Source organism: Monopterus albus, unplaced genomic scaffold (genome assembly GCF_001952655.1).
Source record: "Monopterus albus unplaced genomic scaffold, M_albus_1.0 scaffold439.1, whole genome shotgun sequence".
Classification (NCBI taxonomy): Eukaryota; Metazoa; Chordata; class Actinopteri; order Synbranchiformes; family Synbranchidae; genus Monopterus; species Monopterus albus.
Genome location: NW_018128319.1, coordinates 57,536 through 73,357, shown reverse-complemented (window position 1 = coordinate 73,357; position 15,822 = coordinate 57,536). Strand labels below are relative to the sequence as shown.

The following is a 15,822-nucleotide window of genomic DNA, read 5'->3' as shown; positions in this document are numbered from 1 at the left end:
ACTTTGTAAACAGCAGAGTCGCATGTATTCCTTTCATTGTGCTTATTCAGTGGGGTCAGTGCTGACCATGTCAAGGAGCTGTCTGAGCATCTCCAGAGGGACATAAAACTCTCCAGAGCTGTTTCCAGTGAAAAGAGGTGAGAGAGAGAAGCTGGAGCTGATGGTGCAGAAGTAGTAATCAGGGTCCACTGCACTGCTGTCAGGGAGGTATGAGCCTGAGGGGAGCAACGGTATCTATTTAAAGCATGTCCAGTGAGTCCATGGTGTTTTCTGACAGCCCAAAAGGCTCGTTGAAACTTACTTTCAAAGTACTGTGCAGAGGGATCAGCCGGTGAGCTAGGGGTCACAGCTGCTCTTTCTGGGCTGGCCTTAAAACAAAAAGAAGTGTGAAAACATATGGCTGTGCTTCCTCACCTCTACGCAGGTCATAGGTGGGTCATCTCACTCTTCATACCTGCTGTGACACACTGGACACCAAGGAGCCTTTTCGTCTCAGGGAGTCTCCCTGACACACGGTGAGCAAAGAGCTGGGCAGGATGGAGCGGAAGTCGTTGAAGGACCGTCGGCGGGTGGCATCACTGTCATCACCCGTAGGCAGCACAGGAGCAACTGGTCGAGGGAAGAGCTTGGAGAGAAGTGGCTCATCGGTGTTGCTGTATCGGCCAAAAGCTCGAGCCACACCAAGCAGAGTGGGCACAGTGTACCTGCACAGGTATTCTGTACGGAAGAACGTACAGAACGTAGAAAATATAAATAGCTAGTAACACACAGAGGAAGCATTAGAGTTTGTTATATTGCCACCTTTATCATGAGCCTCGGGATTCTTGCAGCTGTCTTGCAGCACCTGCATGACGTCCATGACAGCCTCCAGGATCTGGCAAAGATGTTGCATCATCACATCCACATCAGTAAAAATATTAGGCTCATTTAAGGTGAATTTTGCTTTGCTAAAAAATGAGAGACAGGTGGTTCTTTCTGGGGAAGTGACAAAAAACTGCAGTAAAGTTGGACAGCAGTCCAGAAAGTCTCATCAACATCTATCAAATCCTAAAATGACCAACAAAATGTTATCCATTAGTCCCATCTTTAACTTTTAGTCAGTCTCAAATGAAATGCCCTATATGTGTGAATCATGACATGCTGTTTAGCTCCTACATATCCTCACAGTTGATTGACATTTCAGACATAACTAGACCGTCTGAGCTTAGCATCAGTCTGTACAGGTGTTATCCAGCTCAGTTAATACCCTGGGATATCTTACTAAGCTTCTCTAGGCTCATAAAAGTTGCCATCAACAACAAGTCTTTAACTTAATCTGTTAACAGAGTAAACCTTATTATACACAAAGGATAAAAGCAGACCATTTACAATTAAACAAAAAGGAAAAGTTAACAGTACATAAAACCTGATGTGGTCCCACATTTGAACGACTGATTCTGCAGAGGCCTGGCTCGTCTCAAACCAGCCTAAAATAAAACGTGACCACAGAACGGTACAGACACACACACACCTGTCCTTGTAAGGTCTCATCACGCTGGGCGACATCGGAGAGCAGTGTTACAAGACAAAAGCTGAAGTTCTCTGCAACAGGAAGGGTTTCTGCAAGGCAGGAAGTTCACACAAATAATATCAAAATACAACAGTGTCAAATATTTTAGCAGGCAGAATAGCCCATAGTTCTATCAGTGAACATTATAGGGTACGTTAAATATCGCCGCGGGTCTATCTTTACCTCGAGCTTTGTGTTCTGAGTTTTCTTCAATCCACTGAACTTTAGGAAGCCCTTTAAGCAACCCAAGCAGGTAGGGGACAATGGCATCTCTGTGCTGCAACACAAGTATTCCATAGCTTGATATATGGGTTACCACTGCTACATCAACGACCTGTAAATGTACTAACAGCACAAAAGTCTCATGAGGTGGAGGAGTTGGTAGGTGAAATGTTCACCTGCAGGTTTGACTCGACTAGAAAAATGCCCAGTGCAATGACGGCACCCCTCCTCCTCTCATCCAGCTGGAAGACTCCTCTGAAGTCTGCAGGGCACATGCACTGGAGCTTCTGGACCTGTGGAAAACCAACACACGGTGCTCAGCTACCATTACCTTTAACGCCTCTAGACTTCAGTGAGCTACGTGGACAACACAGTCTTTTCTAAAAGTACAGAACCAACCTGCCCGCAAGGATTAAACAGGCACATCATTCATGCCTAGTTCCATTGGCAATAATGACTGTGTCGGCCTAAATGGACTTCAGGAATGAAGCCAAACAGCAGCCTCTGGCATTAATTAGCTTAATGCTAAAGAGTTAAGACCAGAGGGGGATTAACAACCACTTAAACACACTAGTTCCTACATGTTGATCCAGCACCGGATGCAGAGGATGTTTTGAGCTGATCATTGGGCATGAGGAGAGTTTTGTTCAGGTTACATCTGCATTGGAAAAAATATCAACAATGGACCTTAAGAAATAAATATTCCTGTCAAGTCTGGTTTGTTTTTCAGTGCCAAAACAGTAATGAAATGTGTTTTCAACCAGCTGTGCGCCAGAGCTCAACCTCAACCCGCTCGGACACCACCAGCCAGTAAATGTTGAACCAACAGGACACTTCCATTACAACCTGATTGTGTAGCCAGTAAAACACAAGGTTGTTCTGACTCCCACTGACAGGAAGTCACTGTATAAACAGTGAGGCCCACGCGCTAAAGCACACCCAGTTGTTCAGAAACTAATCTCTGTAAATATGTATAGGGTTAGAACACAGATTATTAGCCAATCAATCAATCAGTTAACCAACTGAACATGAACAGGCATGGATGCCAAACATTTGCTGATGCCAGGTGCAGACATGTGACAAGTTGACGCCGTTCTTTGTCACGTTCATAATCACCTTTATTGGCCAAGTATGTTACACACAAGGAACTCGTTTCCAGTACAGAACCGAGGCAGCCATCTGTGGCACCAACTCAACCAATGGAAACAAGTCATGTGAAGACTCACTTCGGGGTAAATAACAGTTTTTCACCATTTTATTGAGAAAACAATCAGCAGATGAATCAATAATGATTAATGGTTAGTTGCACCTTACATTAGGTTGATGCTTCTGATTACACTGCTCTTCATAACAAGCTCGTATGTAGACAGTAAAAAGCAGAAGGCTGGTCTCTGAACAGCTTCCACAAACTGACACAACAAACCATGCTCATTGAGCTGCATTACTGCTTCCACAGCTCTTTCATAACAGGACTTAGTTCCCGTTTAACATTTCCCCAGTGAAAGAACAGCCATCACAATGTCCCCAAGGCTGAGGTGACTTGTTGCATTTAGACCTGCAATTATTAGTTGATTAATCAATTAGCCCACACAAAACTAATCTGCAATGATAGTGGTAAAAATGAATTTCTAAGGTATTCTGTAAAAACCCCACCTGTGATCCTGTTCCACCCAACACAGTACGAGACTTTCTGGTTTTCATTGTCTTCTGTGTCAATGAACTGAAATGCTTGTCACACAAAAACAATCCTATGACGCCACTTTGTGTTTAAGGAACCTGGTTTCTTAGACCAAGTAGCTGCAGCTATAATTCAATCATGTAAAACCAAGAAAAGCAGCTAATTATCACATTTAGAATTTAAAAAACCTTAGTTACCTAAATATTTGCCCATTACTCTTGAGCTGATCAGTGAATCCAGTAACTAACTGATGCATCTGGGCTGCAGTCGGATTAAATGGCACAGGACTGCAGCACTTCTTGGTCGTTTGGTAAAGACTTCGTCGTTTTAGACTTTTCCTTTATAATAATTGAATTATACAGTTTGTTTATGTTAAAATCCCACCAGCCACTGTCTCCTATTGCATCCTGTATGAATGAGGTAACAATATTAATAAAGGAAGCACATTTCCAAGGGAACAGGAACACGTTTGGGACGATGTGACAACTTTCCTTCCTTTAATGTATCAGGTCATCAACAAGCCAAAGGAAGGTTCATTAAGGATAAACCTGCTAACGTTAGCCGCCGTTAGCCACATACTAAAGCTGAGTCGCACTAAATCACAAACTGAACACGTAATTCACATATTCATACAAGACGTTTACGGTGTTCAGATTCCCTGTAAATACCACACATGTAGAAAAACGAAGCTGTGTCGAGACCAATGTCAGAGACTAACGACAGGAGGTGTTAGCCTGGTGCTGTCGTTAGCTATCGCCATGTATAACGGTACCTTTTCTAACGGCGCCTGCCGGTGAGCTGCCAGCGACCGGGCCAAAGACAAGACGGTGCTGAAGTAAAAGCCCCTGGTTCCTCCTCCATGATGAGACATTTTTAAAGGATGCCTTAATTTAAACAAGCATTTTCTATCATTCGCCCCGAAGAGGAGTCCGCAACTGACAACTACGGCAAGCGAATGGGACAAAAATGCGCCGCAAGGTCACCATGCAATCCCCCCCAAACAATTACTATAAGTAGAATATATGAATCACGGCCCTGTTTTCATCAAACTGCTAAAAGTTAAATTGTACAATCCTTCCAAATAATTTTCTGAGGCAGTCGAGTCTCAGAAAGTTATTTCTATCTGTACACACTGTGGTGGTTTAATCTGTAACAAGGCATCACATTTTATAAATGTTTTGTTTGTACACTGTTTACCTGTAAAGCAACTAGTAAATAAAGTTCTCAAATAAATAAAATACAGTAAAGCACACATTATTTTGATATGAAATACAAATAAGCAAAGATGATACTTAAGTAGCAGTACCTCAGAATTACACTTAAGCATAGTACTCGAGTACATTTGTTACAACCCACTGCTGCAGAAATGAACACATCAATGTCAACAGTCAGATCCAATGTTTATTTGTGATCATACATTCGAATTAATTAGACTGAAGGCACAGCGCTGGGTTTAGTACCAGTGTTTTTAAATATGAAAACCCCAAAGACATTCAACTATCTCCGCCAGCTGAAAAACGGAGCTCAAAGTAAACATTGTGCATCCTAGACAAAGATTGTGGTGCACTGCATTTAAACCAGGAGGACAAACTACAGTCTATAACATGGCATTAGTTATATTGTATCTAAATGCAGCAGTTGGCACATTGGGTGAAAGGCAATTGAAGTTACAGCACAGTTAAAAGAAGAGAATCTGAAAGGCTGCAATAAAAGCAAAGCTAATCACTCGTGCTCTGTGGAATGCAATGAAAGGCACCATTAATGGCATTTCTCAAAAAAGCACGTCTAAGCAGCAAAGGCAATTTAAAAATTAGAAGCAAATAATTCCCCAAAACAGTTGAATTAATAAGATATGAACATCTTCAACATCTGGCACCACTGCAGCGTGAGAAACTAAAAAACCATCCACAGTGAAGAAGTACATAAAACATTCAATCATTGTTAATCTCCAATAAACCATGTAACACAAAGGCACTTTTTTAATAACACTAACAAATTAAGTGATTTAAAGAATCGCCACCACCTCAACCATTGTTTCGTAGCTGAATACACATCATTAAAAACTGCAGCCTACAGATCTGTATTGATTCATTTGACAATTGTGATTGAAGGCATTTAGTTCTTATTCCTCTGCAGCATGTGAACATTAATTCTTCCAACAGGTAGTGAATAAAATAATAGTTTTGAACAGTCTTTTGAAAAAAGAAACTGGAATACTTGCATATAAGAAGGGCTTGGAAGTATTTGTTATCTAATAAAATCTGAAGCCAGTACACCTGAATTTCCCTCGAGATCAATAAAATATCCATCTACCTACCTCTGCTCAAGTATTTTTTTGTCTGTAGTGCTTAAATCACATTATGTCAGGTGAGGTGATGGTTTCTCTTTGATCAAATACACACAGCACTAGTACAACTCAACTCAAAGCGCTGCAGGTCTTTGTGCAGGTCTAAATAAACGCCCTGTTCCCCTCCCTGAGGTCTTAAGGAACTTCCCCCTTCTGGAACTTTAGAAAAAAGACCAAGTGTAAGCAGTGCTCCTGCAGCTTCTTTCACGCAGACAGTGCTTCCACTCGCAACATCTGTGTTATAAATAAAATACCCTTTCTTTCTGAGAGGTAGATATTAGAACCTAGAAGCAGGGTTTCAGGAGATTGGTTTGGGACGTGGCCTGGTTAACAACGTGACTGGCCAGTCTCACACTCCTGCTTGCGCAGCACTGTGGTGTTCACTTCAGTCCGTCTTCCAGACTATGTTCAGAACCTTCACGACTTCCTCGTAGATAACGAAGACTATGGCCACATCCATGCACACCCGACCCAGCCGGGGAACAGTACCTTTGTAGAACCTGAGTGCAATAAAAGGAGAGTACATTCTGTTATCTTTGGGCAGAGCCAGGTTTGCTGTTGCCCACTGCTTCCAGTCTTTCTGCTAAGCTAAGCTAACTGTTTCCTGACCATAGCTCAACTTTGATAGAGTGGTTAATGTACTTCTAGTTCACCAGCTTGTTCATAGGGTGTCACCTTTTGGCTGTGAGGAACTCGGCATAAAGGCAGGAAGCATTAGTCAGGTGTTGCTAGACAGAGAGAGTGAAGTGTTTGACTGGGATGCTACTCTGAGGTCAACTGTTGGCTGTGTAGAGAAGAGGGCTTCTTGAATAAACAATACTGAAGATCCTTGGGCTGCTTGACTCAGCAGCTTTAGGATTACGTGCAGATGTGAGAGTGTGTTTCTCAAATATAGAACTGTTCCATTAATTCTTACTTGCTGGTATACAGGCAGATGCATTCTGGTGGGTAAACAGTGTGAATCCTTCACAGGCACAAGGCTAAGTCCCACTGTCAGTGTTAGCAGGCTGCAAACTCTCACAGCCTAAATTAAACATGCAGACTGTCATCCCCCCATCGATCATATCAACCCTTCATGTGAACTTACGCCAACGCCCCCTCGTGCCTCATGATCTTGACGGCACAGTCTATTGTGCTTTTGTACTTGTGCGCTTCGAGCCCCTGTTGAATTACACAGAGCACATATTAGCCACTACACTCAGGGTTAAATTATAAGAAGTCGACATGTTCTGTAACCAACCTGCATTCTGGTCTTAATGACGTCCAGGGGAGTGTTTCCAAACACACTGGCTGCACCAGCAACAGCACCAAACATTCCAGTTACCAGAGGGTTAATGGATTTGTTGGGGTCATCGCCTTAGTGTTGGGGAAAAACTAAGTTGAGTCTGTTTCTGCATTTGTGGTTGCATGTGCATTTAAAGGAAATACTCGCACACCTTTGTACCAGTTCCTCAGTGAAGTCATGACATAGAAGCGGATGGCCTGGTTGGAGCCTTGCTTCAGTACAGTGGCAGTTAGGCCCTGGTACGTCCCCTTCAGTCCTGCAGACACATCAGCAGCTTTCACACCTCTCCACCTTCATCTCAGAGTCACCAACAATTTAATTCTCAGGAGCAACAAGGTGGAGGCTAAATAACAGATGTGTTATCTCAAATCCATGAGAAAGGCTTGATGTAATGTCATGTACAGCCAAATCATTAAGTGATGGAGATGAAACGGGAGGTGGGAGTATAATGTCCCTTACCTTGAGTTCTAATAATCTCCCTCACCCCATGGAAAAATCCCTTGTACTTTGGGTTTGCCGACGTCTGATCGTGGATGAATTTGACCTAAAACGACAACAAAAAGTGTCAAAGTGCCCTTAAATCTGAGGCATCGAGCGCTTTGAAAACTAATTCTACAAGTAACGCCACCGTGAGGCAAAGCAGCATTATAGATATTTGATGTTGTGTTGGAAACAGTTTTATCACAGTCTCCAGAATCATTTTTAGGAAAGCAGACGGCTGGACCGTGTTAAGATTTTCCTGGGGTCTGGTTTTTAGTTCAGCACAGCCAAACATTTCCCATTTTCATTTTGTTGTGGACTGAATCTGTCACTTCTGTCTGAGCTACTTATTTATTCATCTGTAACCTCTGACACCATGTGTTGTCTACTGCTATGACCCTGAAACAATATGATCATTAACTCGTAAGTGACGGCAGCTCTAATGAGAGAACGCAGTAAAATGTGTGTACGTTATCAAAATAACACTACTCATTTTTCTGGCACTATATTTTGCCTCCCATTCATCGAGTAGACACAAGCCAAGGCTGCTCCGTCTGCGCTGGATGTGTAACGCAGCAACTGTTTGCAGTACAACCTGTCTAATGTGTAACAAAGTAGGACTTTTGCTTCCCACATGTGGCAACAAAGTGGTAATGCAGCTTCAACAAATATTTTTACCTTAATCGTCTCCATAGGACAGACGACGACCACAGCCTCTGCGACTCCAGCTCCAAGACCACAGAGGAACCCTCGCTTGCTGTCTAGTTTGCCGCTCTCATCACGCATCTTATTACTGAGGAACTCAAACATCCCAAACCTGGAAGAGCAATGGAGAATTAAAACACTGGAAGCAATCCATGTCTGTAATAATGCACCTTATATAGGCTTTATAAGCTGTAACAATCAGCGATATGAACCGTTACTAAGCCCTTTACTAATACATTTTAGATATTATTACACAATTTACTTTTTGTTGCCAGGTTGTGAAAAATCCCTCTGAGTGAGTGGACCACTGCTTCAACAAAAAGCTATTTACTAACAAATGATCTTAGTTTGTAACTGCACACCTGACCGCTTATTAAAAAGAACGGAACCTACAGGAGCATGAATTTATTACCAAACTGTAGCTGCAGGACTATGGACTGTAGAAAAGTACGACCTGGCAACGCACCGCTGTTCTCATCAAAGCTGAAACAATTGGTCAATGTATCTCGTCATGAACATTCTCCCCTATTTTCTGACACTTTATAGACCAAACCATGAAACCGATCTGCAGACGGTCGATAGTATTGATTATTCATTGGTTGGTTTACAACTGATGTACAAAACGGTTTCATCTTATTTGGGCTTATTAGCAATTAATCAGTTGTGGTTTCTGCTAAACTCTTTGTTGCACACAATGTTAGAAAACAGCCAAAAAATGACCCACGCACATTAAAATTATAATAATATTCAACAGAAAAGCAGCAAATCTTCACATTTGAGAAGCTGGAACCAGAGAATGGTTTAACGATTAATTTATTATCAAAATTAGTCAATTAATTTTCTGATTGATTCAGCTGCAGAACTCAGAAACAAAGAAAGCAGCACCTAATGATCAGTACAACCTGGAATCATCATGGAGGTGTATTACAGTGGGAATAAGGTGTTGCACATTTATATAGTGCACGATGGAGCTCTTGGTGAAGAGTGTCTGTGCACGTGTGTGTTGGGATGTGGGGCTGCGGTACCTGACAGCTGCTTTAGGTATGGAGCCGTAGAGCAGAGAGCTCAGACCTCGGTACAGACCCCTCACGCCATGACCGCGCACAGTCTGCTTCACACAGTCGACTGCAGGAGCAACACAGGACACCAGAGAAGAAGAACACATGAAGAAGAAACAGGTCAAATGAAGAAGAGGGCACGTTACAAAAACTAAACACTGACTGGATCCAAAAGAAACGTTAACATAATCAAACGCTGCCCTGTTATGAAACTGTTGCTTTAGCAGTGGAGGTGGTAAAAGGTAAGAATACTGCGTTTGTGTACTGCAGCCGGAAACAACAGCGTCACTCCGAGTTTCTGCAGGCAAACACAGTCTGTGCCAAAGTTCACAAGCGCTTATCAAACAGGTAACAAAGACCAACTTACTACGCAAATACACACCTGTTTCATGTTTACACTCGAATCTACAACCACACAACATCTGAAGTTACTACGACTTGTTAGTCAAGCAGGAACAGAAAGGCCAGGTGTGCTGCTGCTGATTAAAACCAACATCAATCATGACTCGGCTGCTACGAGGAAACCGGCCAGTCCTGACGTGTTGGCCGAACAGATCGAGTTTGGCTCCGTCACCCCAGAAATAGGGGATGGTTATTTTACTTCAGTGGTTTATTGACACTAACACACTTTCTATTCTTTGTATTTGTACTTTAAAGTTTATAAATGAGACTTTGTGAGAGGTAGAAACTCCTGGACCCATTGCCCCTGGTGGTTTCACAGTCACTAAGCTTTATCAAGACAGAAAACCAACACTGTTTGACAGTTTAAGATAGAAATGTATAAAAACACATTCCATCAGGAAACAAGCAGCAGCTTCACTTGACACCCTTTGGTTTGTGTATAAGTGAATGAGCAGGACACATTTAGGGAGTAGTTTTGAGAAACATGCTCATTTCATTTTCTTGATGTTCTATCGGTGGCAGACAGTTCATTAGGTAAGACAGACGCGAGTGGACTGCAGTATGTAAAGGAAACTGATCACCTCTGACAGCTACCAAATGAAAGTTAGTTCCACAACTATTCAGACAGTTCCGGTAAAAACACAGGCCCTGAAGACAAACTCACCAATTCCTCTGTATTTGGGAGGATCTGCCTTTTCATCCAGCTGCAGCTGTGTCTTCACGTACTCTGTGGGGAAGGTGATGCAGATCTCTATGCCTCCGGCTATTCCCCCTGCATTGTCAGAGAAACACTCGTTACACACAGAATGGTTTTGAAGAGCCAAGAGCCATTTTTCTGATTCTTTCATCAACCCCACACACGTGCACTTCAGCCAGACACCGAACACCCAGAGACGGCACGTATACACACAACCGGTCGTCGACTGCAAAAATGTTCCCTGTCCCTAGTGTATTTACAGTGTTGTGCTCCCAGAGGGATTCTGTATGCACCTCCATTTTACCCTCAACTGTTTCAACCCCTGGATTAAACAGATAAAGGCTGAAAATACACCTCACTCTGGTTTAATAATAGAAAATGAAGCAATCAGCTTTATTTTTTGAAAGGACAAATTAAAGAGATTAAAGAAACGAATAAACTCAAGATACAAGTCAATCGACAGAAAGTAATGGGCAACTATGTTCCAGATGAAATGGCTGTAAAGGAAACGGATAAGAAGATGTTCAACTTTTCTCTGTTTACGTCGTATTAAACTGAGGATGTGTGGGTTCTGGACCCTCATTATTATTTTACAGGCTTAAACAAATGATGAGCAGATTAACAGGTTATGAAAATAGCCGCTGGCTGCAGCACCACAGGACATAACTTCCTGTAGGTGCAATGTGTGTAGTCTCAGGGGAGTCTATGGCCGATGCAGGGCGGCATGCCACACAGCGTCTGCGGCGGAGACCAGCTCCACCTTAAGCTCCTGACTGTCACATCTGCAGTTGAACAGCAAACACGCAGCCGCGCCTGATTGGCTCAGCTGAGCTCAGCCTGATGCTGCCTACTGATACTCCCCTTGGCGCTGCTACAACTCAGGGGGCGTGTAGGGCGCAACCTTTCATCACCACACTACCAACACACAGCAGCAGTCAGACACTGCCTGTGTCAAGTACAGCAAAGGAAACCTGAGCCGTCTGTCTGCACAGGACAGAGGTGTAGCTTTCATTCCAAATGATAAAACTGTTTGAAATGTTATTCACTGCAAAGTCAATGAGCTTCTCCTAAGAGCCGCAGGTCCTGAAAATTGAGTAGCTGCTAAAAAAAAAACCCAGCTTAGTTTTTCAGTTGTGGTAAAATTCAACTGAAAACTGAAGGTGGAAAAAGAAAAAGCTATAATTTGAGCAGTAGATGAGAAGTTATTTACACAAGCTTGATGAAAAATGAGTTGATGCTGTCCTTCTAAAGGCCATGCAGAGAAATCCAACACACTCACATGCAAGTCAGACCTGCTCGTGCATGTACAGTCACCAAATCACAGTCTGACAAAACACTGTTTCCACTCAAACACCAGGCGCATTCTGGCTCCCACCGGGCTGTTACGACACTCCCAGCATTCCTCTGGCTAGAGACCGGCCTCACAGCTGTAGCTGTGTCTACAATCCAAGCCCCAGGCCACGTCATCACCGTCACCATCAGCTCACGAGCCTCTGTGTAGTACCTGCATTATGGCCCCATAATCAAGCTGGAAAAAGACAGAACAGGTTTATCGAGTCCGACAGCGACAGTGCTGTAGACCTAGCAAACAGCTCACCTTCATCTAGAGCTCAGAAAGGAGCCTCAACGTCTTCGGAGTAAATTACAAATGACAGAGGGTTTGTTGGCATGTGGCTCTACAGCTTCATCACAGCTGCTCCTGCGTCTCCTGTGGAAAGTGCCTGTCATGTTTTTAACTCGCCGTAACAATCATGTCATTATTACATTTGTAACATTCAGACACCAGACAGGACTCCGGTGGCGCCACTGTGAGGGCCGGTTCTTCATGTTCTGAACTTAAGGCTACAGGTGAACTTGGGTGATGTTGTGCTAGTGACTGTCATGAACTAGATAAAGCTGGTGCAAAATGAAATAATCAAAATATTCCGGTATTATCTGACACAGCTGGTGCAAAATGAAATAATCAAAATCTTCTGGTAATATCTGACATTGAAATAGTACTGAGACTGTTAGCGTAGCTTAGCATAAACACTGGAAACAGAGGGAAACCGCTAGCCTGGCTCTGCCTGAAGGTAACACAATCCGACTACCAGCTCACCAGTAAACACATTTACCTCAAAGTGTAAATGGAAGGCAAAGCAGCAACTTCCTGGAGTCTGGTCATCACTGAACAGTGGAGCCTGAAGAAAGTCACTACCCCCGACCAAGAAACCGTCCTGCACAACACTCGGTCTGACACAAACTGTCACTTTTACCTTTTGGTTTTATACAAACCAACGAGATGGTTTGTTACAGACCCGGTCAGCCATGTCCACCTACGCCCAGTCTTTGTGCTAAGCTAAGCTGAAGGTCCTCTGGCTTCAGCTTCATACTTAATGTGAATAAACAAATGTGAAACTGTTGCCTAAAATGTGCTGCTTTAGCATTTTGTGCCCACAGGCACAGACACTGTATGTATAACCAAAATAAAGGAACCATCCATAAGAGTGAGTTCACAGTTCACTGACACGTTAACACCGAGCTTGTCAGGTTCAGTGGGGACTGGTGGGTTTCTAAAGCCCTGGCATGTGGCCTGGTTACTCTCTGGTGACTTGTCTAAAGCAGCCCTGTCACCCTATTGGCTCACACCTCTATCAGGACACACACGATGTAATGGCAGTGAGCTATGTTCATCTGACTTTAGGTTGCATTTACTTATCCATATTAAGACTATACTACTTAAGAAAACACCAGCGGCATCCTGCCCAAGACGGGTTTAATGCAGATCCATGTTCAAACAACAAACGGCCTGTGGCATCTTCTAAACGTCCTGAACACGTCATGTGTGCACAAACAGTGTGCTTTGTCGCCACGGCTCAACATGGAGACCACGCACTGCTACATGACCAGGAAGCAACCAAACTGCTGACAGTGATCTACAGCTGGGTGACAAGTGAAAGAACAAACTCTTATTGGAGCAGAGTCTCCAGAGCCTGGTCAGGTCTCCTCTGTTGGAGGAGGAAACGTCCTCCTTCCAAACCAGATCCCCTCACTGTGTCCGACCCACTGTGTCCAACCCACTGTGTCGTCCTCATGAAGCCATTCAGTGACCTAGAGCTGCAGCCATGAGTCAGTTCACTGGTAGAAAATGAACCTCAGCTATTTAGAAGCAACAGTCACCGACATGTTCTGGTTCCACCTTCTTTAATGTGAGGAGCTGATGCTTTTCTTTGTCAGACATGAGAATCAGCTGAGTCTCTGTGGATCTGCTGGTTGGACACAAGGAGACGTGTGGAGACGCCACCTTTGGCTCTGGAGACTCACAGTGGGACTTTATCCCAGTGTCTGACATTCTGGGGACAAACAGATCAATCAGATCATCAGGACAATGATCAGCTGATTGATCAGTGACCCTTCTGGTCGTACTTCCATTCAGTCTCTATAACAAGAACCAACAATTATTTGAACTGATCAATATCGTGAGCATCGACGTGGCTGCCTGCTCCTTCTAACTTGTGATCAGCCTGCAGGACCCGGAGCATCTGTCACTGATTGACTAGTGAAACAACAAAGCAGTCAGAGTTCACATTGCCTGTTTCTTTGAAAGGGGTCTGTGCTAAAGTCCACAAGTCCCAGGACAGACCGACCTGTCCCTGTCCACCCTCCGGCCCCGTGCAAAGCAACAGCTGTTGCAACCATGAAATCATTGTCCTCACAGTCTGGTAGGACCAAGAAATGAAAGTGTCAGTTTAGTTGAAATGCTGGTCTAAAACAAAGCGCTGTCTGTGTTACACTGGTCTCGTGTGGGTTTTCTCTTTACTGCTGGCTTTTGTTGTCATTTTATTTTATTTTTTTAAACTCCCTTTAAGAACAGGGTTCATGCGGTTCGACTTGAGATGTCTGGACCCTTTTAATACCACTCAGAATGCAGTTTAATACCTACTTAACTGAAGAGCAGGAGGGACAACAAGCCTTGATTTAGGTAAAGTGCATTAAGTGATTCACATTTCCCAGTGGTACACAGCAGTAAGTCCCATTATTTCTTTAATTAACCACTAAACATGACCTGGATAAGCAGCAAAACAAGACGGTTAAATGGACTGAATGATCAGGTTAATCAACTAAAAATAATCTATTTCTGATCCACATACAAACTGCAGAGGTCTGGAAATGTGGCCCTGGAGACTTTCAAGCCACTTCTTACCAAACAGACACACACTAACTGACTTCACTGCCGCTGACAGATTACACAAGACTTTTGCAAATGACATCTGGAACCTTTTGTTACATTTTGAGGAAACTGGATCCAGTTCTTTAAGACGACTCCAGCCTGCAGTGCGCGTACGTTTCATATAGGTTTAAGGTCATATTAGGGCACAGGGTTGCAGCCAAGGCCTCCTCTTATCACATCTGCAGATAACTTGCTGAAACTTGTAAACAAGTTGAAGAACCCGCCCCTGAAACTTTCTTACCTGCCAGAATCGCTTTGCCCGGGTGCGTAAGCGTGGCTTTCCCCGCCGGAGCTGCCGCAGCCAAACACCGAGGTGCGTGGAACGGGTTCACGAACCCAGGCTGTCCCGACATGACTGCGTTGTCCTGGCCTAACTTTGTTTTGCTGGGGCTGTAAAAGCACACGCGCTCGACTGCCACAAGCCCTCAAGCCCTCATGCAGTGTGCGCGCTTTGTGCAGCAGGAGTCGGTGCGAGCTGTTAGCGCCTGGCACGCAGCGCCGACCATTGGACTTTTGTTGCCGAGCCGGACTCGATAACGTCTGTACTTTGACAGTAAAGTTCCCTGGGTGGCACACACTCACTTCAGACAACATTGAGTCAGTGTTGGTCCTGGGCGGGGCAGCGCCGAAACGGAAAAGGGCCATGTTTGTCACACACGTTTAAGGAGGACCGGACTGATTCTCATGAAGCAGGCTTCTCATTCTCCAGCGGCTTGGTGAACGTTTCCGGCCGACTTTAAATACGACGTGTCGTCTGCAGGGGGCGCTGTTTCTCACCCTGCTACAGAAATAAAGAGAATTACAAACAGGAAGTCACCGCTGGCGGAGAACCAACTCCGTAGGACCACAGCATCTCTCTCATATACAGGTGCAGCTCAATAAATTAGAATATCGTGGACAAGTCCATTTATTTCAGTAATTCAACTCAAATAGTGAAACTCGTGTATTATATAAATTCAGTCCACACAGACTGAAGTAGTTTAAGCCGTTGGGTCTTTTAATTGTGATGATTTTGGCCCACATTTAACAAAAACCCACCAAATCATTATCTCAATAAATTAGAATACCTCATAAGACCTATAAAAAACATTTTTAGTGAATTGTTGGCCTTCTGGAAAGTATGTTCATTTACTGTATATGTACTCAATACTTGGTAGGGCTCCCTTTGCTTTAATTACTGCCTCAATCC

General features: G+C 43.7%; 2 protein-coding genes across 2 annotated transcripts; both read right to left on the bottom strand.

Moving 5' to 3' along the window:
* Positions 1 to 42: 42 nt before the first annotated feature.
* On the bottom strand, positions 43 to 4,445 carry LOC109952179 (phosphatidylinositol 4-kinase alpha-like). The gene is made up of 8 exons (XM_020587105.1): positions 4,222 to 4,445; positions 1,948 to 2,064; positions 1,733 to 1,826; positions 1,511 to 1,599; positions 802 to 874; positions 455 to 717; positions 302 to 368; positions 43 to 215 (listed from the first exon to the last, which is right to left on the bottom strand). The coding sequence occupies exons 1-8, from the start codon at positions 4,318 to 4,320 to the stop codon at positions 43 to 45; spliced, it is 975 nt and encodes a 324-aa protein (XP_020442761.1). The 5' UTR covers positions 4,321 to 4,445.
* Positions 4,446 to 4,837: 392 nt separating this feature from the next.
* On the bottom strand, positions 4,838 to 15,457 carry slc25a1b (slc25a1 solute carrier family 25 member 1b). Its single transcript, XM_020587114.1, has 9 exons — positions 14,875 to 15,457; positions 10,391 to 10,498; positions 9,292 to 9,391; positions 8,240 to 8,378; positions 7,541 to 7,625; positions 7,233 to 7,337; positions 7,037 to 7,152; positions 6,884 to 6,957; positions 4,838 to 6,296 (listed from the first exon to the last, which is right to left on the bottom strand). The coding sequence occupies exons 1-9, from the start codon at positions 14,984 to 14,986 to the stop codon at positions 6,182 to 6,184; spliced, it is 954 nt and encodes a 317-aa protein (XP_020442770.1). The 5' UTR covers positions 14,987 to 15,457; the 3' UTR covers positions 4,838 to 6,181.
* Positions 15,458 to 15,822: the final 365 nt, after the last annotated feature.

Bases quoted from the DNA above. Each gene is read 5' to 3' on its own strand.
- slc25a1b (XM_020587114.1), bottom strand. From the start codon at position 14,986: ATGTCGGGACAGCCTGGGTTCGTGAACCCGTTCCACGCACCTCGGTGT. The intron at 10,499-14,874 runs GTAAGAAAGTTT...CTGACAATGCAG, and splicing joins GGGCAAAGCGATTCTGGCAG to GGGGAATAGCCGGAGGCATA. The intron at 7,626-8,239 runs GTAAAAATATTT...TTGTCGTTTTAG, and splicing joins GTCCTATGGAGACGATTAAG to GTCAAATTCATCCACGATCA.
- LOC109952179 (XM_020587105.1), bottom strand. From the start codon at position 4,320: ATGTCTCATCATGGAGGAGGAACCAGGGGCTTTTACTTCAGCACCGTC. The intron at 1,827-1,947 runs GTGAACATTTCA...CTTGTGTTGCAG, and splicing joins TAGTCGAGTCAAACCTGCAG to CACAGAGATGCCATTGTCCC. The intron at 1,600-1,732 runs GTAAAGATAGAC...CCTGCCTTGCAG, and splicing joins CTCAGAACACAAAGCTCGAG to AAACCCTTCCTGTTGCAGAG.